The sequence below is a fragment of the Solanum lycopersicum genome, chromosome 12 (assembly GCF_036512215.1).
Source record: "Solanum lycopersicum chromosome 12, SLM_r2.1".
NCBI classification, from domain to species: Eukaryota; Viridiplantae; Streptophyta; class Magnoliopsida; order Solanales; family Solanaceae; genus Solanum; species Solanum lycopersicum.
The window spans coordinates 20,769,096-20,794,453 of record NC_090811.1 but is presented as its reverse complement, the minus strand read 5'-3'; the positions used below and the strand labels follow the sequence as shown (position 1 = coordinate 20,794,453).

General features: G+C 37.2%; 1 protein-coding gene across 9 annotated transcripts; it reads right to left on the bottom strand.

The window, feature by feature from the left end:
• Positions 1 to 1,923: 1,923 nt before the first annotated feature.
• LOC101263196 (trihelix transcription factor GT-1-like) lies at positions 1,924 to 23,651 on the bottom strand. Of its 9 annotated transcripts, none has more exons than XM_069292334.1 (6): positions 23,064 to 23,651; positions 22,953 to 22,991; positions 14,372 to 14,503; positions 13,693 to 13,917; positions 9,755 to 10,929; positions 1,924 to 2,342 (listed from the first exon to the last, which is right to left on the bottom strand). In XM_069292334.1, exons 1-5 carry the CDS (start codon positions 23,536 to 23,538, stop codon positions 10,892 to 10,894), a joined length of 909 nt encoding a protein of 302 aa, XP_069148435.1. In that variant the 5' UTR covers positions 23,539 to 23,651; the 3' UTR covers positions 1,924 to 2,342; positions 9,755 to 10,891. The 9 variants fall into 9 exon arrangements, with proteins under 9 accessions (XP_069148435.1, XP_069148431.1, XP_069148436.1 ...); XM_069292330.1 differs by lacking the exon at positions 9,755 to 10,929 and adding an exon at positions 2,701 to 2,996 and having other exon boundaries at positions 23,064 to 23,646; XM_069292333.1 differs by lacking the exon at positions 1,924 to 2,342 and adding an exon at positions 8,074 to 9,641 and having other exon boundaries at positions 23,064 to 23,646.
• Between the last annotated feature and the right edge of the window lie 1,707 nt (positions 23,652 to 25,358).

The following is a 25,358-nucleotide window of genomic DNA, read 5'->3' as shown; positions in this document are numbered from 1 at the left end:
CAGATTTAATTCAAAATCATACACATATTAAACAGATTTCACACATATTTCATCCAAATAATCTGTTTTGAAAAGAAATAATCATAATATGATATTTTAAACAAAAATAACAAATTTGAAAATTCATACCATATATAGAGTCAATCGACAATCACACTACTATTAAAGCACAATCCACACCATTTGTATACCACTATTATATCACAAATCACACAAATATTCAACAATTAACCATTAATTTGAATCTTACATATATAAATCAAATTTCATACACATTTCATTCAAATAAAATGTTTTGAAAAGAATACAATAAAAATGTCATATGTTTATAAAAAAACTGTAGTTTTAATAATGTAAAAATAAATTGAATATAACACCTATCGTAACAACTTTTTTGTTCTTTTTTAAGTGTTGGAACTTCTGATTCTTTCTCTTTTTTGGATCTTCTAGATGATTTCGAAGACTGCCCGACTTCAACTTTCATCCATTTTTTTATTTTCTTCTTCTTTGATTCAGTCACAAAATCAGAATCATAATAAAATTAGAAGGGGTTTCAACATTTTTCCCCTTTCGATTTACCGGACTTGTCCTTTTATTTGTGGCATTTTTTCTGTTTTTGCTCTTTCAATAGAGATGAATCATCCATAGCCGGAGCTTCTACAATGTTTGGCAGCGGTGTTTGAGTCAAAATGTTGAAAGATGGGGCATACACTTCATCTGTAAAAGTTCCTTTGACTAATTGAGGACTCTTTCAATGAGTTACAACTATTTTCTTCGACATGATTTTATTGAAAAAAACTAAATTAAATGGAGGATTGTGATGTTGGTGTATTTGATGGAAAGAAAGATGTGACAGAGGAAGGTAAAAGTGGGCGGCTAGTGGGTAATTGACGGTTTGGAGGGGGTGGAATTGAAGAATTGGGTAATCAAGGAAACTATTGTAGGGTAATCCTTATATCTATGTGAGTGATAATTTTAGATTTATAAAAGGAACAGAAATCAATTTAATTACATATTATTAATTAATAATTAAAACCCATAAATAGATTAATCATTTATTTAATAAACTAAAATCAATTTTTAAATAAAATTAATTTTAAATGATTTGTCGTAACTCGTAAATAAACTGTTATAAATAAGAATTTTTTAAAAGTATTTTTAACACTCGTAAAATTAATTCTTAAAATATGTATAGACTCTTAAATAGACTCGTGCTTTAAAAATAATATAGCTATATTAAATGGAATAAGAGTTCATGCTTTAAAAGTAATATAGCTATAGTATATAGATATTAACATATGTGCATATGCCCATTGTGACATTATTATTATTGAATACAAAATTCAATCGGTTATCAAAGTTTGATAGTACCATTATAATTAATAGATTACTGAATCTAATTGTACTCCCTAAGTTTCAAATACTTTTCACGTTTTACTTTTCAAAAGTTAATTTAATTAATTTTTAAAGCTAGATTAAATTACACTAGATGAATATAATAAAATTAAATACTATACGAATATTAGCAGAAATTACATTTGTTCTCATACAATGTGAATTTCTCTTATTAATATAAAGTAAGATTTTGCTAAAATCCACATTGTTCAATGAATGGCTCTTGCTCTTTTTTGTCCAACTCGAGAAAAAATTATTATATGTTTCTGAGAACCAAAAAATGTGTATTAGTAAAGTTATAAGGCAAAACCCGAAGAAAAATAGTAGAAAGTATGCACTGATTGAAGGATCTGAATTAAATGGAATGCTTTCAATTTCTTAAAACTGAAGTATCACTCTCTCTCTCTCTCTCTCTCTCTCTCTCTCTATATATATATATATATATATATATATATATTGCTAAGGCATGCTATTCTGTTCACATATTACTAGAGAATCTTTAACTACATAACCACAGCAGAGAAATGGTTTCAGGATTTGGAAGTACATAAAACATGAAAAGATTTACATGCAATCAAAAGCTAAGATGCAACAAATTTGTACATCGATGTCCTTCCCTACTTCATCTAGCTCCCATTTGCTACTATTAGGTATAGCTAGAACCATCTATACAACTTAAGACTATCTAAATGAGCTTTTTTGAGCAAAATATCACAATTTTGGACAAGGCCATACTGATCCACCTTAGTTGACACCACGATAGACGGCACCAGGGCAAAGCTCATCCATACTATCAACATTTCGATATCCATTATACTCTCTTAAACATGACCAGCCTCTGCGTGATAAGAAGTTACGGAAATCATCCTCGGAGTAAAAGGTTTTATCCTCTGTATGAACAGGCAAGTGATCTGCCTCATCATACATGCAGATCTTTATCGTCAGGCCTGCGAGCAGGAAGCAGATTACTTTGTCTATTTCTTCTTATGAAGGGAATGAGAATGGGTTAAGGGGGGACAAAAGAATAACAGCACTGAATACATAATAGCAAGATAGGCAAATGTTTACTCTGCAAAAGATTTACTTTAGTTACATACCACTGTCAATAATGCCCATATTATTTGTCCAATGCATTATAACTTCGTCACCTTAATTTTATATTCACAAGGGTGATGTGAGACCGGTCCTGGAAATAAATATGGAGTTGCAAAGCTCTAATATAGGTGGTGTTTTTGACAAGGTACGTATTGTGGGTGCATTTTGACATCAGACAATTGAAGGAATTTCCTTTTACTGTAAACTAACCTGCACCTCGCCGGAAATGTGGAGGGGACAACCACACAGAGCAGCGCAAAGGAACCGCGAGGAAGAAATACTTCATGGAATTAACACTAGCAAAACTAGTAAATCAGCGCCGACAACAAAGCAACTGTATGGACCAGCTCTGTCCACACCAGGAGGAGTACCCACTATATCGGAGGTGAAATCAGGAAAGAGCAAAGGGGAAACTGCTAGGGAGAAACACTGGCCGCAACTACCGCAACACAAAGGAACTGGAGGAAGAGTAACAGTGGACATATCTGCAATCAAGTTGAGTATGCCTGAAAAAACACCAGAGAAACCATGGGCGAACCTGTTTGCTACTAATCATATAGCTTCTAGAGGTATGAATTTAACTTAGCTCCAATAATCGTAGGTGGTGAAAAGGTAGTGGAGATACTGGCTGAGGATTTAGCTGAGGATGATGTGAAATGGAAACCTTCGATGGTAGTGTACGTGGTGAGTACAACACCATCAATTCAAGCTATGGAGAGATTCATCCCGAGTCAGGGTAAATTTTCAAGTAAACCAGTGGTATTGTATCATGTTCATGGGTATTTTGTAGTAAGGATTGCAAATGAAGAAGAAACGGATACAGTGCTTAGTTCGGGACCTCATTACTTGCTGAGAAGACCAGTCATTGTGAAGCCATGGGATCCGGATTTCAACTTTAAGGAGGAGATACTCACAACAATTCCTTTGTGGGTCAAACTTCCAAACCTGCCTCTCAACTGTTGGAATTCTGTTGTGCTTAGCAAAATAGGGAGTAGCTTGGGTAGACCTTTATATGCAGGTGAATGTACTACACAAACAAGTAGAATTTCATTTGCTGGAATACTCGTTGAAATGGACATAACAAGGGTACTCCCAGCTGTGATCAAGATTCAGGATCCAAAGGGGAGAATTCTCGAGCAACAAATAAGGTATGAGTGGAAACCAGTCTGCCAGAAATGTTTACAGGTGGGACATTCTTGTGAAGCTAAAACAGCAGAAGCACCACCAAAGAAAGGGCAGGGTCAAGGACAAAGGAAGGAATGGAAGCCAACAAAAAAGGGAGGGAAAACAACTGGATAAGGTGATCAACAGATTACCACCACAAATGAATCACAGGAGCAGGAAGAATGGAAAACTGGCAAACTGTGAGGCGTAGAGCAACAAAGAAAAGGGATAATGCAGCCTGAGCACACTAGACATGAGGATGACACATACAATGAGGACAGTCCATATGAAGCAGGGCAACATAGTGGCAGCATAGTGGAAACATAGAGGATGCTAGTCATGAGGTATCATCTGAACCCCCTAATATATTATGCTAGCTACTTGGAATGTTAGAGAATTCAACCAAGAGGTAAAACACAAGGAGATGAGGTTGTTTGTTAGGAGGAATTAAGTAAATATTATAGCAATTTTCGAACATAGAGTTAGAGAAGAAAAAACAGGGAGTAATAAGTAAAATAAAGCCAGGATGGGATGGTGCACTAATGCTACAAATGAAGTTAGAGGCAGAATTTGGGTTGTACGCAATCCTAGTATAGTCAAGTTTACAAGAATGGAAACATGAGTCAAATGTATACATGGCATGCTTGATACGCAAAAAAGTGGTGTTAAGTTTCAATTAACAGCAGTGTATGGCCTGCACACTATAACTACCAGGAGTTCACAATGGGAAAAGGTAAAACAGCTAAGTACACACATCAAGGAACCATGGCTGATAATGGGTTATTTTAATTCAATCTTGGCACCAGAGGATAGACAGTAACCTATCAGAGCTTCATACAGTAGGGAGGCAATATACATGGACTAATGGGCATGTGTTCAGCAGGATAGATAGAGCATTGGTTAATGATGAATGGGTAATTAGAATGCCACCAGTACAAGCGATGGTGATGGAGCCTCTATTCTCAGATCATCCCCCCTCCCCCCTCAAGTATAGAATTGGAATCACAAAGGGACAGATGGAAGAAGCTATTCAGATTCTATAATTGTTTAGCCAAACACCCTGAATTTAAAACCACAATACAGTCAAGCTGGAAGAGACAAAATGGAGGAATGTAAGGGGTCTGGCAAAACCTAAAGGCTGTAAGAAGAGAAACGCAACAATTAAACGAAAGGAATATGTAGGGATCACAGAAAAAGTTAAGCAAATTAGAAGAGAGCTTTTTGCTAAACAGAATCAAATAAGAAGTACTCATATTCCACAACATATGGCAGAAGAAGAGAAGGAGATGAGGGCACAACTGACCAAATGGAGCTTGATTGAAGAGTCAATTTATCAGCACAAGTCTCGAATGCAATGGCTCAAATTAGGGACTCAAATACTGCTTATTTTTTTGCTAGTATGGAAGGAAGGAAAGCTCATAATCAAATTACAATGCCTACCAAAGAAGATTGTACAATTATCAGGGATCTAGATGACATCACAAAAGAAGCTGTGGGATTTTACAAGGGGTCATTAGGACAATCAACTTCACCCATGCCAGCCATTAAGCGAGAAGCAATGAGAGATGGTCCTATGTTCACCAGAACACAACAACTTTCACTCATACAACCTTTAACTGCTGAGGATGTTCTAACAACACTTAAACGAACTGATGATAATAAAGCACCAGGAGAAGATGGTTTCAATGCACACTTTTTCAAACAAGCATGGTCAACAATAGGAGATGAGGTAACAGAGAGAGTATTACAATTTTTCAAACTAATGAGATGTTTGCACCTGTTAATGGAGCTTCTGTAACACTAATTCCAAAAGTACAGCATCCTAGATCCATCAAAGAATACAGGCCTATTTCATGTTGTACCACAATATACAAGATAATCTCTAAGACGCTTACACATAGGTTAGAAGGAGTAATGAATTATCTTGTGGATCTTAGTCAGGCTGCTTTTGTACCTCGAAGAATGCTGAATGATAATATGATACTAAGTCATGAACTAATTAAAGGGTATGGAAGGAAAGGGATTTCACCTAGATGCATGTCTAAGATTGATATGCAGAAGGCCTATGACTCTTTGGAATGGCATTTCCTTGAAGAAGTCCTATTTGGTTTGCAGCTACCTGCACTGTTTATAACATGGATTATGAGATGTGTCAAGTCAGTCTCCTACTCAGCTACTCTATAGTGATAAATGGATGTCCAGCAGACCATTCCAAAAGAGGGGTCAGACAAGGGGATCCCTTATTCCCATATCTTTTTGTTCTAGCCATGGAGTATCTCACTAGATTATTGAAGTCTTTAAGGGCAAACAACAAATTCAAGTTCCATCCGAGATGCCAAAAGCAAGAGATTATACAACAGAATTTTGATGATGATCTCCAGTTGTTTAGCAGAGGAGATGTACAATCAACTGTCATCCTTTATGACTGTTTTCAGCAGTTCTCACAAGTAACAGGTTTAATAGCAAATAGCAAATCAGGCAAAATCTTGTGTGTATTTTGGTGGTATCAGAGCAAGATCAACAGCTGGTACTACAACATACAGGTTTCACAAAAGGCCAGTTCCCTTTTAGGTATCTTGGAGTCCCTTTAAGCTACAAAAAACTATCAATAAGCCAACGTCAACCATTACTAGACAGGATGCTGGAAAGAATGCACATGTGGACAGTGAAATTTCTATCGTATGCAGGGAGGCTCCAGTTGGTACAAAGTGTATTAACATCTATTCAAGCAATATGGGCACAAATATTTCTCCTTCCAAAGGAAGTGTTGCAGCAGGTAGAAACTATATGCAAGAGATTCCTAAACAATGGTGATGCACAAACTTAAGGGGAAACTCTTGTAGCATGGGATAAATTATGTTGGCCAAAGGTTGCTGGTGGACTGAATATTGCAGATGTATATGTGTGGAATAAAGCTCAAATATTTGTGGGACCTGTCTAAGAAAAGGATAAGTTATGGATTGTATGGGTCCATACTTGCTACATCAAAGTTAGGAGACCATGGGAAGTACAAGCTAAACAAGCTGCTTGGGTTGTGAGGAAAATCCTACAAGCACGCCATTACCATTTTCAAAAAGAAATCCTACAAGCAGGGCATTGGATATTATAAGCAGGATTACAAGTGACAGAGGTTATGGAGGCTGAAACACTTAGAGGTGAATTGAGCAAGGTGCCATGGAGAAGAATGATATGTTATAATTAAGGCAGTCCGAAATGGACATTCATCCAATACTTGGCTATACCAAGGAGATTGCCCACAAAAGACAGGCTAGACAAATGGGGGATAAACACTGATTCAATTTGCTCAATGTGTAACCCAGAACCTGAAACACACCAACACCTATTTTTTGCATGCAGTGTGGCAAATGTGATATGGCAAAGATTACTTCAGTAAATGTCCATCACCAGACACAGTGCAGGGTGGAATGAAGAGATAGACTGGGCTACAATGCATGCTAATAGGAAATCAATACAAGACGAAGTGTATAGAATGACATTAGCTGCAGCTCTCAGTTAAATATGGCAAGAGAGGAATCACAGAATTTTTCAGCAAAAGGAAGAGGAACATAGAGGAGATTATAAAGAAAATCATTCCGGAAATTCATTGTAGAATTAGCATGAATCCTAGAGTGGCTAGTTGAATTCATAACCTAAATTGTTTAACTTAGTAGAAATTCTAGCATAGAGCCTGGACAAGGCAAAAGTGTTGGGCTTTGAGACTTGGGATTATGTTCATGTCCTACGCTTCAAATTTGTACATATTTGAGAATCTTGTAATACAATTACAGTTACCAAAAAATTGTAGGAGAAAGATGAAGTATTGTAAGCAGTTGTTTGCAGAATACATGGAGTGGACACTGACCACGTTTTGCTATATATTAGCTTTGTTTCAGAGTTGTGGGCAGACAGCTGGCGGACAAAGTAGATGAACCACAGAAAGGTCATGGAGAGCCCCTTTATGAGTATTTTGGCTTATATAGAAGGATATATAGATAGATATATAGAGAAAAAGTATTCTCATCTAGCCAAAGACCATGATGTGGAACATGGAGCACCTTTGCAGAGAGGGATATTGAGCTCAGGAGCGCGATCGCGAGCCCCTCGCCGTGACTGCAAAGAAGGCGCCTAGAACACCAGATTTGCAATTCATACTCATGTCCATTTATGTAATTAGCTTAGTGTTACTATAAATAGTAAGACTTGAGATATATTTGCTTACAGATGATTTAGAGTTTTTTTCTTCTTTTTTGATAAGGTAAAGTAAAGGTTAATTGACTAAGTACCAAGAAGGTACCAAAACAAAATGTTACAAAAGACTGATGGGAATATGCATACAGTCAATTACGACATCTCCCTAGCAGCTCCAAAAACTCTATATATTGATCTATATTATCAAGGAAACTACGTTTAAACCAACTGTGAGAAATATTGGAGAAAATATTATTGAATTGCACATCTAAATTGTTACATGAAGACCCTATTTATAGACACTACATTGAAAACCTTTTCCAACTAGATTTCCTATTCTTATTCCTATTCTAAGTAAGAAATACTTATTTTTATTCTAACACTCCCCCTCAAGCTGGTGCATACAAATCATATGCACCTAGCTTGTTACAAATGTAATTTATACGAGGACATGTGAGAGACTTGGCGAACATATCTGTAGGCTGATCATTGGACTTCACAAATTTTGTAACAATATCTCTTGAGAGTATCTTTTCTCTGACAAAGTGACAATCAATCTCAATGTGCTTAGTCCTTTCATGAAACACTGGATTTGATGCGATATGAAGAGCCGCTTGATTATCACACACAAGTTCCATCTGATCAATTTTGCCAAATTTTAGTTCTCCCAGTAACTGTTTGAGCCAAACTAACTCACAAGTTATTGTCGCCATTGCTCGATATTTTGATTCTGCACTAGATCGAGCAACCACATTTTGTTTCTTACTCTTCCACGACACCAAATTACCTCCAACTAAAACACAATATCCAGATGTCGAACGTCTGTCAGAGGGTGATCCTGCCCAATCAGCGTCCATATATCCAATGATATGCTCATGACCTTGATTCTCAAAGAGTAGTCCTTTGCCGGGGGCTGACTTTATATATCGAAGAATACGAACAACTGCTTCACAATGACTATCACAAGGGTAAGTCATAAACTGACTTACAACACTCACGGGAAAAGAGATGTCTGGTCTAGTCACTATGAGATAATTCAACTTTCCAACAAGTCGTCTATACCTTTCAGGATTACTAAGTGGCTCCCCCTGTCCCGGAAGAAGTTTTACATTCGGATCCATCTGCCAATGTCTTTAGTCTGAAAGTGCTTAAAAAGATGTTGCTTTAAATCGGTGATACCATCTTGATCATTATCGGTGATAACAATATCATCAACAGAAACAACCAAATAGATACATCGACCTGGCGCAAAATGTCGATAAAACACAGAGTGATCAGCTCCACTACGAGTCATGCCAAACTCCTGAATTACTATGCTGAACTTCCAAACCAAAGCTCGATGAGACTGTTTTCAGACCATAGAGTGACCTACGCAATCGACATACAAGGCTACTAAACTCCCACTGAGCAACAAAACCAGGTGGTTGCTCCATATAGACTTCTTCCTCAAGATCACCATGCAGAAAAGCATTCTTTATGTCCAACTAATAAAGAGGCCAATGACGAACGACAACCATAGATAGAAAAAGACGAACATATGCTATTTTAGCCACAGGAGCGAAAGTGTCACTATAATCTAGCCCAAATATCTGAGTATACCCTTTGGCGACAAGGCGAGCCTTAAGTCGATCAACTTGACCATCTGGACCAATTTTGACTGCATAAACCCAACGACAACCAACAACAGGTTTACCTGTAGGAAGGGAGACAAGCTCCCAAGTACCACTCTTATGTAAAGCAGACATCACATCAACCATAGTCTGCCTCAATCCAGAATGAGAAAGTGCTTCACCTGTAGTCTTACGAATGGAAACAGAGGACAAAGACGACACAAAGGCATAATGGGGTGATGATAGACGATGATAACTTAAGAAGGTATAAAGCGGGTTAGTATTTCGAGTAGATCGTATACCTTTTTGAAGTGCAAGCGGTGGGCTAGGTAGAGGCAAGTCCGCAGTAGGAGCAGGGTCTGGTGCATGACATGAATCATCTGGGACTAGGGTTGGACGTGGATGACGATGATAAGTTAGAAGTGGTGGCACTGCAACTGGAGATGTAGACGTAACTGTAGATCCCTCAAAGGGCACAAGTAAAACTTGAGGTATGGGTAAGACCATAGACATCAGTATGATCAGAAGATGTATAGTAAGGCTGAGACTCAAAAAATGTAACATCAGCAGAATAACATATCGATGAAGATCATGTGAATAACAACGATACCCTTTTTGAACTCTAGAGTAACCAAGAAAGACACATTTGAGGGCACGAGGAGCTAATTTATCTTTCCTAGGGCTAAATTATGAACAAAGCATGTGTTCCCAAAGACATGAGGGGGAATAGGATAGAGATGTGACTAAGGAAACAGTATGGAATCTGAATAGACGAAGAGGGCATTCTGTTAATTAAATAACAAGATGAAAGGACTGCATCGCCCCAAAAACTCAGCGGAACATGGGATTCAATGAGGAGAGTGCGAGCAGTCTCTATGAGATGCCTATTCTTTCTTTATGCGACACCATTTTGTTGAGGAGTGTGGACAAGATGTTTGGTGAATGATTCCGTGGTGAGACATAAATTGCTGAAATTGGGATGATAAGTATTCTAAGGCATTATCACTACGGAAAGTACGATAGAAACACCAAACTGATTTTGTATTTCAGCAAAGAAACTTTTGAAAATAGAAAATAACTCAGAACGATCTTTCATTAAAAAAACCCAAGTACATCTTGAATAATCATCAATGAAACTAACAAAATAATGAAATCCTAAGGTGGAACTGACTCTACTAGGACCCCAAATATCAGAATAAACTAATGAAAAAATAGACTCTGAATGACCCTCAGTACTACAAGAAAACATAGCACGAGTGTGTTTTCCAAGTCGACACGACTCACAATCTAATGTAGATAAACTAGACAAACTACGCACCATTTTTTGTAGTTTGGATAAACTCGGATGTCCTAGACGTTTGTGAATTAGATCTGGGGAATCTGTAACGGAGCATGCTGTCAAGGAATTTGAAGAGGTAAGGTAGTAAAGGCCTTGTGATTCATGTCCTGTTCCAATCATCTGTCCCGTACTGCGGTCCTGTATGAGAAAAAAATCATCGAAAAAAATTATGCTACAATGTAGGGATTTCGTCAAACGACTAACAGATGCTAGATTAAAAGGAGAACCAAGAACATAAAGAACAGAGTCTAGGGTGACAGAAGATAGGGGTTTGGCTTTTCCAACCCCTTTTGGTTTTGTCTAGATCCCATTGGCTAAAGTAATAGCTGGAAGAGATTGCGAATAAGCAATACCGGATAAAAGTGATTTATTACCAAAAATATGATCACAAGCCCCAGAGTCCACGACCCATGTTCCAATAGTACTAGATTGCGACACACAGCAAAAGAATTACCTGTGACAGACACATCAAGTTGTGCAACCAAAACTACTTGTGGAGACGTTTGCTTATTTGCACGATACTGAAGGAACTCATCATATTCTATCTGAGCAATATGAGCATTATTGGATGGTTGATTAGGTTGAGCACCATATGCTACTGGTGGAGATGACTGTTTACTTGCGCAATTTCGAAGGAACTCATTATATTCCTTTAGAACAAAAGGATCATAACTGGGTGGTGGACCATGCAAAATATGACATATGTCATGAGTGTGTCCAGACTTATGACAATGACCATACTTGGATCAAGGTTTCCCAAAACGTCCTCCCCCTCGCCGATTCTCCGTAAACTAATATGTACGCTTTTCAAAGGTTTGATGCGAGAATAGAGGAGTCAACAGTGGGTGATGAAAAGACTTTGTGACTATGAGGTGTCGCAAGACGAAGGAGGCGAGAGAATAATTCATCGATTGTAGGAACTGTAGGGCTAGCTAAAATCTAATTACGCACAGAATTATTATCAGGAGGAAGTCCAGCAAGAGTAAGAACTAGAAACAATGTTTGTCTATGTTCTTGTTGTTTTTCCACATCCGTAGTTACTGGCATCAACGTGTTGAATCCCTCCATGATTGCATGTACCTGTGCCAAGTAGACATATCGGATTCTTGTTTTTTTAAGTTGGTCAATCGAGATATCACATCATAGAATCGAGAGATATCATTAGTGCATAAAGCACGCACCTTTTCCCAAACTGTATAACACGTTTCGAATGGGCGAAACAAGGTCATCGATTTGGAATCAATCAAACGCCATACGAGACTAGATAATTGAGCATCTACTTTCTCCCAATGTGCTTTGACTTTTGCATCTTCCTCACTAGTCTTAGCCTTTACATCTACCACATAAGTCTTGTTCGTTAAGTGATCGTGCACACCTTGACCCTTGCACCACAATTCAACTGACGAAGCCCAATATAAATAGTTTGAACTTCCCAATAGAATTTCTGAAGTGATTATAGGCTAGAATTTCCAATCCCTATATTTTTAAAACCAAAAACATCACATCCAAAACACATTATGCTAAATTTGTCTCGGGAACAACAAAAAAATCTTGATTATTGAGATCTGATCGTCGAAAAATTCAAAGCTCGAAAAAAAATTGCCGGAACCCTAATTTCGGCGATCAAATCTTGTTGGAATCAGGAAAAAAATTTAAATAGTCAGCCTCGGAATGAAGAGTCGACTTAAATACAAAAAAAAAATTGTCGAAAAAATTGGCCGAAAGTCACACGCTGGCGCGTGGGTCTGACAGTTCGCCGGTGAAAATCCTACCAACGGCGCGTGACGGCACGTGTAGCACTGGTTTCCGGTGGGGATGACTGGGCTTTGCTCGCCGAGAAATTCTGCAGCTAGTGGTGGTGTCAATTTTATGAAAACAGTGACGGAAAATAATAATTACCCGGATAGCAACTAGGTTACCAGAAAATATTAAACTTTTTTTAATTTTTTTTTCCTCACAATTGCTCTGATACCATGTGGGAAATATTGGAGAAAATATTATTGAATTGCACATCTAAATTGTTACATGAAGACCCTATTTATAGACACTATATTGAAAACCTTTTCCAACTAGAATTCCTATTCTTATTCCAATTCTTATTCCTATTCTAAGTAAGAAATACTTATTCCTATTCTAACACCAACAAAACAAATTATGTAAACCCTTGTTTTAACTCTAGAATATGGTCTTTTTGCCCATCAAAACAAGCTTTATTTCTTTCTAGCAAGATAGTCCAGAATATGTACAAAGGTATAGTTCTCCAGATTTGCTTCAAAGTTTTGTGTGTTCTCTGCTGCTGCCAACACTCCAATAATTCCTTCACACGCTGAGGCATGATTCAAGAGATCCCACAAATACTGATTCAGATTTTACTCCTTTTGATGGGTGTTTAGGAATTTTCCTATAAATCTTCCTTGAAAGCATTTATGTGATTAAAAGCTATTTTTATTATTAGAATTGTTTGTTTTATTTTCAAAAAGAAATTGTTAAAATCATCCATATCCTCCTAATTTCTTGTGTTCTCTTTCTCCCTGTGTTGTTCTTAATTTCTTGTTATATCTTTTCTCTATCTTGTTCTTAATTTTTTGATAAAATTTCTTACTTCCATGCATATGATTGTGATCATTCAATTAGCTGATTGCAGATGTGATTGTATTAAAAAATGGAGTTTTTCGAGGCACGACAAAGGGATGTTAGAGATAGTGGATAGATAGAAGAATCTGATACTGTTACATTGATGAACCAACTGGTGGCAGTAGAGATGGGAAAGGGTGGGCTCAGGGAAAGGTTCCTTGCCCCTTTACCACTCCCAAAGTACTTTGTAGTTTGTTATGGAGATCAACACAACTACCAAAACCTCATCTCAATGCTAGCTATAATTTTACTGTTGCATGACATTACCTTCATCGACATGCAAGGTGTAGTTTCCCAGTGGCATATCCCTGTCAAGTGTTCTGACAATATTATCTTCATCCTCCAACCAAAATGCACGCTTTGTCCTTAATCGAAAAGCAGATTTAATAGCTTCCTTGATCGCATCTGCAGTACCGTCAATACCAATTCTTTTGGTGTAATCTCCCCACTTGACAGAGATAACTCGTCCCTCATATGATTGACTCGGCTCACCTGTAAACGCAGAGAATAGTTATTAGCATAAAATAAAAGTCTAAGCAAGTTGACACTGTTGCCCTAGAAGCAATTTTTGTCAGAAGCCTCAAAAGGGTAATCTTTGTACCAATTAAAATTAATTGAAAAAGCCACAGAATGAATCTAAACAAAACCCAGAAGCTGCCATCTCAACGAAATCCAGAGAATGACAGAATATAGACAAGCATAAAAATATTTGTTGCTGGGTTTCTAAAAGAGTTTTAGGAGGGATGTTCTTAGAACAGTTCTCTCAGTGTGCTCTACACTTCTTGAATTGAAGAGTCAAGGTAGGAAGAACTAGTCTGACTGACCCGACAAAGAAAAATATGCAAAAATAGTTTTTGAGAAGATTCTTCAAACTCCTTTTGTTTTCCTTGTTCTCTGAAGTAAAACCATGGGGATGTTTCCACACTAATTTGTAACACAGACTGACCGGTTCCATGTGGCTCTCTCCAATTCCAAGGGGAAACTCCACTAGCGGTGACTGCATCTGCTGCTGTTATGGCAAGAGGATGGCCATCATGATCCAGACGTCGTTCTAAATTAAGAGTTGGTCTCCCATTCTCTGTACATAAAAAATTTTAGAACCTATATTCCACTGCATATTGTAACTTGGAATTCAACAAAAAGAATAGCATGAAAAAGTAAGTGCAATAAATACTGCATGTCGTTCAGAAATACAGAGCATATAATTCAGGAAAAATAAAGCTGCAACCATCTTAAGCTTAATTTAGTTTACATTTCTTTAGAAACATAACTAGAAACTTGCAGTGAAAGATTCTGAGGTCATGATTGAGTTGGAAAGTATCATTGTTTTACCCTCCTTGAATCAGATGGGAGACTCGTTTTTAGGTTGAAGTGGTTTTCTTTTAACTAGATTACATTCTAATCGGCATTGATAGGTTTAGTTAGGCATTATTGCAGATGTCTAAGAATCCAAAGGCAGTCTTCTTTGATTAATCAAAATCCATAAACAAACAGATTGACCTGACATAAGCGCAACTTTTGTGAGGGGAAGTAATGGAGGGTATACATTAGAGCATAATGTAAGAAAAGAAATTCAATAATAGAAATTACCCTTATCTCAAAAGAATTTCAATAATAGAAGATGACAAGGTGTTGCTGACTTCAAGATATGGCTGTTCCATGATTTCATATGATACGTCTTTAAGAGAAACAAAGGGTTATTCAAGGTGAAGTATGATTCAGTTTTTGAAGCATTTAGAAACAACGCCACGGTAACGTGTTGCACCTAAGATATCATGCATTTTAAAAGGGCGAACAAGTGATGCACATATGCAAAATATCGACAGATCGCCTGGTGATCCACTTCCAAATTTGTGGATTGCAAATTAGCTCAAGGTTTTGGACCTAAGGTACCGTCAAGCTATACAAAAATGAAACACTGCCGTCCTACAACTCGAAAGGATGTGTAAATAAGTATCCTTTAGATTCCATGTATATTTCTTATCCTTTTTTATTCCTTTTTTTTATCAAGTAAATATATTTACATTGTGAAACATGGACTAAATGTTGTATGCAAGGGGTAATCCAAAATGTAAAAAATCTGCATGATATGATTCTCTACGAACTCAACCCAATTATCTATACAACATGGAACTTTATGTAAACACCAAAATGAAATAAGGGAACGGAGACTACTCATCAATTGGGAGAAACTCGACTCTACTCCTTCAAAAGCTTTCCTATTCCTCTCTCAAAACAACCCACATTAACACATGTGGTACCACATTCCAAGTCCTCCTCCTTCTCCTCCTTCCACTCTTTCACAATTTTGCCATTGCCTATGGAGTGTCAAACCACCAAAACATATCACACCATAACCTCATGGTTAACCTACAATGAAGAAGAAGATGATCCAAGTCCTCACCCGTCTTCTTACACATGTAACACCAACTGACACAAACAATCTTCCGTTTCTAAGATTTTCCACTGTCAAAATCACCACTCTAGCAGCTAGCCAAGAAAAAGAAACACGCCTTCCTCGGCACCTTTGGTATCCATATTGTATTACATGGAAAAACATGCTCCTCTCTAACCAACAGGTTATCATGAAGGACATCACAGATGTATATTTTGTATCCTTCATTTTTTAGAATTATTAAAAAAAAAATTAACCACGAATTTAATCAATCAAACAAGAGCTTTCATCTTATCTTTTGTTTGTGATCTACTATAGAGCTTCCACCTTATCTTTCACCTGTGATCTGGTTTTATATGGTATCAGAGCCCAATGCAGACCTATTCATCCGAATCCCTTCCTCCTCCATACCCATGTTGTCTATAACATCTCTTCTTCAAACTACAAGTCACGTAATTCTCAAAAGACGTCATTCTTTGTCAACCACATTCCTATATTTCAAGCAGTACTCTACTCCCTAATTATCCTCTCTTATTATGGTAATAAGGGTCTACATTTCTCTCCCCAAACTCATAAACTTGTGCCTTATCACTCTGTACAGTCTCAATCAGACTGTGGTTCCTTCTAAGCCTATATCTCCTACTAGTGATACATAACCCAATTCAAATTCCAGTTGATCCAAATCACCTCTCTCTCTTATACACATCCTACATAATTAGGTAAAATGCTTTATTCTAATATCTTGCTTTAAAATCCATTACTGGAGAAGCTACTCCTATTGTTGAATCCAAATGTTTCTCAAAAACAAATATATTCTTATTGTAACAACCAACCTCTTGTTTTACAAATTTACATGTCAATGCGTGATACAAAGCTTTACATAGGTGTATATTAATTTTTGGACTTGTTGGCATGCTTAGGGGTGTTCTGGAACCATGTTTGAAATAACACATTTTCTTATCCTAGTGTCTTATTCAAGATTGTGATGGCACCCGTCGTGAATGCGAAGCACTAGGAGGAAGTGCATCTTGCACACTAGACGTCAACTCTGCTTTGCAACAACATGGCTAAGGATCGCGATCATGTAGGAATAGTGGAAGAGCTTCACGAACACAAAAATGGGGTTCTCTATGGTGTAAAAAGAACTGAAACTTATAAATCCGAGTTTGATTAAGCTATAAGAACTGAAGCTTATAAAAGCCCAGTTTTATTAGACTGTGTATGGCCTAGAGTGAGAGGTAAATGAGCCATCCAACTAACCTCTAATATCTATCCTTATCTGCTAACCCTCTAACCCAAGTTTGTAACTTGTGATAGCTCTTTTATCTGTTCTCTTTGGTTTATCTCACAAAACAACTAGAAGCGTTCAGCTCCTTCCCTCCTAAAGCTTTCATTAGTTTATATCTAAAATCATGGCTTTTAGAGAGAGGAGTCCTACTTCTCTCTAGATTCTAGAAAAAAAGAGTTTATGTCCTTCTAAGAGACCGTAGATTGATCGATATTGAGGCTCGGTGGGAGCTGTAAGATGCCAAAATCTGATGGGGAGTCAAAGTTTTGCATCTCTGAAGAACATACCCAAATCAGAAAAAAGTTTTAAAACATGTCCGGTGGGATGTTTCTCCAAATGGGCAGGATCTCCAGAGGTCATTAGGAACTTGGCACATATATTAGGAGTGGTATAGATGGCCTAAAGATCTCGATGTTGGGTGAAATTCAATTCTTGTTGCAGTTCTTGAGTGGAGAACAAGTGGCACACATCCTTAAAAGAGGAAGAAGGTGGATGGGAGAAAGCTTTTGAGGCTGGAAAAACGGGCAGAACATAGTGGGTATGATGATCCACCCACGAGTTTCTAGAGATTCAGTGGTGGTGAACATGATGGGCTTACCTGTTCATCTAGGGTGTTTTGAGCTTTTCGGGAAGTGGGCGACATGTGTGGTGGTTTTGTGGATGCTTCCATCAAAAAAAGTAAATGAAAGATTTTCATAAAAATTCTCATAGAATCGAGATTGAAGTTTAAACCTTGTATGCGTATCTCCAACCATTTTGGACATAAATACCTTTTAGAAGGTCGGTTCACAGACTAGACAACCTCACCATGGTGAGACTTGTGGTGAGAAAAGGGGGAGAAATTTTGATCTTCCTCGAAGACAAAAGATGGGCCTGTGGGGTTTAGGATATAGTTGTACCCTGAATTCTGACATTTCTTGCTTATCCACAAGGAAGTAGGACAGTGAGAAGATGAGGAAGAAAGGGGGAAGAATGGGATAAAGGGGAGAAGGGCTATTGAGAGTCATGCGAAGCCAAGTAAGTTGCTAGAGATGAATCTTCTAGCACCTCCATCATCGAGGAAGCAAACATATGACGATAGATTTGAAATGGAGAGGAGAGGAAAGGGTTTCTATGCGGTAGAGTTTTACAAGGTTTTAGGGCAGTTCAAAGGAACTATTGATGCACAAGATAGTTTGGTATGGCAGGATCACAACTGGGACAATTTCAGTATTAGAAGAGCATACAAAAAACTTAATCCTTGTAACAGTCAGGGGAGTGGGTGGCCATGGAAGTTGATATGGAAACTAAAATCCCCTACAAGGTGTCTTGTTTTACTTGGCTCCTTGCTAAGCAGGAGTTTTTTGACCCAGGAAAATCTAATGAAAAGAAATATTCAACTGAGTCCTAGGTGCCTTCTATGTGGTGAAGAAGAAGTAGAGATTGTCAACCATCTCTTCCTTTACTGTAAAATAACAAACATTTTGTGAAATGTCTTTATCAATTAGAAGGACATGAAATGGGTTATGCCTAGGAAAGTTACACAGACCCTGAAGTTATGGAGCAATTATGCAAGCATTCCCGGGCATAAAGAAAGACGGAAAATCAATATGGCTTGCATCTGGTGGTCCGCGTGGAAAGAAAGAAATCTCAGATGCTTCCGGAACAAGAGCAATTCCATCCAGAAGATTAAGATGAACTGCTTAGTCTTGTTTCTTTTTTGGTGCAAATAGGAGTACATGGTAGATCTAGAATCAAATGAAGATGTTTTAGGTTCCTTGTAAATTTTGCTATAGGATTGAAGATCTTCCTGGTACTCTCCACAATTATAATTAGGAATCTGTAACTTATTGTGGCAGGTTCTAGTTTTAGTTTTGGAAATAGAATACAAGTTGTTACTGTCTCAAAAAAAAAACAAGAATACATCTGGTTAAGTGAATTAGGAAAGAGAATATAAGTCAAGTCACCAACTTTTCTTTTTTTTTTTTTTTGAAATGGTAAGGTTGAATTCTTTAGCATTAAGGGTATGCTGGCTACCTCCAAAAAGGAATAATTCCAGATTTCCTATCAAATCTATGATCTGGTCTGTAATCTATACAAAGTTGTTTAAACCAAAGAAGTAGAGATACTATACAATTCCATTTAACTTTATGGATGGAATTGGATCTATCTTCAAAACATCTTCCATTTGTTTCTTTAGAGACTGACCACAATACACATGATGGTATTAGCTTCCACCATCTCTTTTGACTCTTACGGCCTCCACTCCTAATCCAACAGCTCAAAAAATCTGATGTATGTTCTGGCATTGTCCAGTTCATGCTTGTGATGTTGAGAGACAAGTTCCAAATTTGAGCAATAAACTTACAATGCAGGAAGAGATGGTTATTTGTTTCCCCTGTCAAGTTGCACAAAAAACACCTAGGAACCAGTTGTCTGCCTTTCTTTTATAGAACTTCTTCTGTTAGACATGCCCTCTTTATCACTAACCACTAACCAAGTGAAACACTTTACTTTTGTAGGAATGTAACTCTTCCAAAAGTAGTTCCAATTATAATTTGGGGCCTGTCATCCCCATTAGTCCTCTTTTGTAGGCATTGATGACTTAGACGACTCCATCCTAGCTATGTTTCCACAGGATCTTGTTTGTTGTTGTTGTAGTTATAATCATTCCTGCTAATTTTTCTAGTAATGCTGCCACCCTCTCCACCACCCAGTCATTAAGTAGTCTTCTTAAAGATGTGTCACATCCCTGTTCTGTCAAACAATCGCTAACTCTAGCATCAGAGTTCTCATATATTAGAAACAAATATGGAAAAAGTTCTCTGAGAGAGGTTTGGTCTAGTTAACCATCTTTCCAAAATATAGTTTTGTTTCCATTACCCACCTTAATAAACATGTTTCCTTCCATTCGTGGCCATAGGTTCCTGATTGTCCTCCATACCCCGACCCCATATGGTCCGGAGGTGATTTTTGTACACCAGGGATTTGGTTCTCCATATTTTGCTACAATAACCTCCTTCCAGAGAGCTGCATCTTCCTCAGTGTATCTCCATAGCCATTTCATCAAAAGGCTTTCATTTTGCAGCCTTAAATTTCTGATCCCTAAACCCCCTTTTTCTTTGCTGAGAAGAACATTCTTCTAGTTGACTAAGTTATAACCCTTTCCTTATTGCTTTTCCATAGGAAGTTCCTTCTAAGTTTGTCTAGTTTATTCACCACCTTCGCTGGGATTGGAAACGTTGGAAACAGAGACATCACATAGTTTGGTAAAGAGTCCAGAACAAAGTTTATGAGGATCTACCTACCCCTGGGGATAGGTATTGTGCCTTCCATCCAGCAAGTTTATTCTCTGTTTTAACAAGAATACCATTCCATACCTCCATTGTTTTGTGTTTGGGTATATAATAGGCAAATGCTCCACTTAGCATCCTAGTATAATTGCTAGTTTCTGGATCTGAGGGACCTCATTAACCGGGAAGAGATTACTTTTTCCCCGATTTACTTTCAACGCTGAAACTGCTTCAAGGAAACCCAAAATCACTCTGATGTAGCTAATTTGTTCTGTTGTAGGTTCACAAAAGATGATAGTATCATCCACATAGAGTAGATGACACATTACTTTTTCTTCCCCCACTCTGTCTCCGACCTGAGAGCTTCTAATCCATCTATTTTGAGTTGCAATCCTCATCATACTATCAAAGCCTTTCATTGCAAAAATGAAGAGTCAACTCACCAACCAAAAACAAAATAAACCAAATCAACCTATTCTTTTCTTTTCTTTTCTTTTTTTTGAAAATGGTAATGTTAAAAAATTCAGCCTATTTTGTAGATCCATATAAGAGCCCTCGAGCTAAAAATTGTTCTTCTCAAATGTATCTGAAACTTCCTACTCAATCATAGCATGTCTCCACTTTTGATCTCGACTCAGGATGTCATAATTTCCCTCTAAACAAAAATAAATTCTATTGTACATCCTGTTCATGAGGATCAAGATATTGAGCAGGAACAAAAGTTCCATAGGAGTGGTTTGAGAAGTGTGAGTTGAGCTTATGGAAGCTCAAGAAGTTGCTTACTACCAATCCTATATTGACTCTTCCAGGTGGAGGAAAAGAAGCTTGAAAAGAAAGGATGAAGATGGAGTTTTCTAGTGGAGGAACTCCACCGGAATGGATTCCCCTAATCTAGAAGAACTTTAGGATGATGCTTCAATAAAGGTGCCTTTGATATTAGACAGACTTACATAGTACTGATACTTGTGCGTAAAATAATCTGTGTACAGTCTATATAAACAGATAGAAGCATGAAATCTTGAAGTCACGTATTCCCATAAACTTTTTCTCATGTTCTATATTTTCATTGTAGCTATGGTAGATTTTTTGTTCTACCACTCTGAATTAACTGTTCAGACACGCTATGATGCTAAAAGTCTAGAACATCCAGCAGAATATAAAAAAAATGGCCGTGGAAAATGATATGGAAGACAAAAGTACCAGCCAAAGTGGCTTGTTTGGATGGTTGGCTGCTCTCGGAGCGTATTTATCGCAGGATCGGCAGCAGGAGAAACAATTTATTCATTGTAGCAAGTGCATTTTATATGAGAATGCAAAGGGAATCAGTGCATCACTTGATACCTCACTGTAGCATTTCATGGCAGATTTGATATATATTTTTATGCATGTTTGGAGTTCACTGGGTAACGACATCAAACATTTGATAGCTACCTCATATTTGACAAACACAGAGATTGATAGGAGACAAAATAGGCTATACAGTGAGCCACCTTATGCATAGCATGGACCTAAGTTACTTGGACTCTTCACTTTTGGTGCCGCACCCGTACCGGACACTCACACCCGAGACTGAACAACTTAGGGTATGGGATCCGTGTCCAATTTGGTCAATCAATTTTGGGTACTTTGACCGAAATCGATGGGGGAAGGTCTGGACAATTTTAATGATTTATGTAATCAATACAAAAGCTAAGGTGAAATTTAAGAAAATGAAATACCTTTTATATAGAAATTTCTATGTCGCTCCTTTTCCTTTGATCTCCTTCCGGAAATCTCCTCAAGTTCTCCACATAATATCTCATAATTTAGGTTTTATAGCTCTATATTTATATATTATAATTATTTTAAGGCGAATCCCTGCACCCGTATTCATACATAGATCCATATTCCCGAATCTTAAAAATTAGATAACGAAAGATTCGACCTTTAGATCCACACACGAATCGGACAACTGCACCCTAGTCCGAGCAACTTAGGTAGGGACTATATGGCTAGGAAAGATCTAAAGATGCTTTGACGGGAAGAGGGAATTTGCAGCTGTTGAAAAATTCAAATGTATTCAGAGTCTGTTGTTGTTTTAGGAGCAGCGGGTCTTTTGTTACCGATTCTTAAGATTTCATGGCTTGCTAGAGTCTTTTGTCATGTAATTTGGACGAGTCCAATTTGTGTAACCTTTTCAGACTTTATGCCATCATCCAAAAAAAACAATTTATATTTTATCAATCTACATTTTTCTAAAATTTACATTAACCCTTTCCTTGAAAAACTAATCCATCCTATTATCACATATTGGTACCCCACAGACGAACTAGTATTGGATAGTGTATCAAACCAAAGAGAGCTTATCTCAAATTACTCCAACCACCAATATTGTTGAGTCTGGTTAAGCCAGACCACTAGGTTCTAACTGGTCACCTTAAATATAATTAATTTTGACAACTTTATAGAAGTACCGTATAATGAAGCAAGCAGCAGCAGAAGATGAAGAGTATGGAAAAAGACAGTAGGCAGTAGAGAAATGAACAAGCACAAAGATAAGATAGCAATGGTCTAAAGAGCTTAGATGTGTTACCTTCAACGGGTCCAAATGTGATGCTTGTATCATCAAGACCTGGGATAAAGTGTAAGACATTAGAATTGAGAGGAAGATGGTTGGAGCATTAGTTAAAAAGAAAGAAGATACCTTTTTGAGCAAAGTGCATAAAAGAATCAACCTTGGGAGGGGGAGGGAGAGGGGTATTAGTCCTGTCTCTTAAAATCTCGTCAATTTCCTTATAATAGGACATCTTAGCAGAGCCATTTCTATCTTGATTTTGTTTAGCTTTCTTGAATTCCTTCAACAAATTTCTCCATTTATCAGTACACATAGTAGGTGACCTATCAAACCCCTTTTCTCTCATCTTCATAGAAATTTGGTCCCACAAATGCTTATTAGACTTTGAAGTGTTGAAAAGAGAGTCAATTTCTCTACGAAGACCAATAAGTACTCGAGTTTCTTCTTGTACCCATGTCTCTGCACGTTTCTTAGGGGTTTTCACATCAGAACAAGGGTTTGTACAATTTTCCTCGCCCCCACTGCTCGTCGTATCTCCTCCTCCGCCTCCGCCACCCATCAGAATTTGCTGCTGGCTATTGCTAGTCACCACGTCAACCATCATTTTATCGATCCCACACTTCTTCTTTCTACAACTCTATAGCTTCAGCACTGTCGCCTATCCAGACTCCCCATCCCACTAAATAATTATTATTCGTGAAAAAGGTTAAAGTACCCTCCATTTTTGTTTTATAAATTAAATATGTTTTCGCTGTTAAAATGAATTATTTTTACCGTGCCGTCTACAAACTTGTCACATATATCCCTCAATTGGATGGAAAATCCTAAATCAACAAAAATAACCCAATTTTTACTTACATTGACCAATTTAGACCCAACCCGACCCACAAATCATTTAACCCATCTATATTCATCTTCATCTTTTTGAATATAAACATAAAAGCAAAAAACAATGAATAAAATGTCTCGTAATGAGGATCCCAACATAATGTGGTACACGATTCTTTGTTAGAGAAAGGGAAAGAGAAATTCAATAAAATGATGGCAAAGCAAGAGCGACGAGAAAGAGATTGGGCTGGCAGATCTCTTACTTCAGATGATCTTTCGGCCGAAGAAACGACGGAATCACTATAGTGAAGTTATTTGGCTTCATATTGAAGAGGCAATGATATTGGTTCCTCTCTTTGTAAACAAAGAGTTTTGTACTGGGCCAAACTAGTTTACTGAAACTATAACATTTGATTATCAATATTCTCTTCCCAAAGAACTTACAGAAGTGTCAAATCAAAATATTCTCTGGTTTTGTTACTTTGCTTGTCTGTGATATTTTTCTTTTATTTAAAATGGACATAAAAAGTTGTAGCATGGTTTCAAATGGAATGTGGAATTGAATACTTAACAATGACGGAGGATAATGCTTAGGATGAGAGTTGTGGAAAAGACGGAAAAGAAGGCGAGAAGCTTCAAGGGGGATTTTATAAGATGAGATGAAGATGAATAGTAGCAAAAATGTTTATGGTGAATAAATTAGATTAAAAATGAAAATAAATATAGGTGGGTTAAATGATAAGTGGGTCGGGTTGTGTCGGGTTTTAATTGATTAATTTAAGTAAATCGAGTTATTTTTGTTGATTTAGGATTTTTGAACCAATTGACGGGTGTATTTGACAAGTTTGTAAACGGTAGGGGCAAAAATTACTTCATTTTAACGGTGAGGGTATCTTTAACTAATAAAATAAAGTCGAGGGGTATTTTTAACCCTTTTCCCTTATTATTCCTTTCTCTTAATTTTCAACTCTCTCTCTCTCTCTCTTTCTCCTTTAAAAAAATTGTGATATCCAACTCATCCATAAAACAACTCTAAACATAAAAGAAATGGACCAATTAAAACATACCAAAAAGCCCTAAAATACCCATTAACTATGCAAATTGGTATAAGTTGCCCTTTATCCACCTATCGGACCAATATTTTGATTCTTTTTTACCCTTATCTTTGATGGTCTTTATGTATAACCTAAATAACAAAATCATTAATGGCTTGTCACTATCCTATTAACTATCCTTGCAATTAAATAAACTAATTAAAAAGACCACAAAATATCGATTAGATCAGACAAAAATGCCATACAACTTCCTATGATCAAATGAACAGTCGGTTGAGATTGTATAGGTTGAGGAGGTACTTCAAGAACTTCCACTTCACCCTTGAAGCATTTCTAATAATTCCCTACTTATCGAAGGGTGTCGTATCAAATTCTCTTGTATGCACCATTGCGCAACTAACCACAAGTTTATAACAATCTTCTTTACCCACCACAAAATTCTTCCTTTTGTTAAACTTATAAATATAAGGAAAAAGGGTCTGATGGACACTTATACTTTTATGTGTTTGTATTATGGACCCTTCTACTTAAATTTTTATCA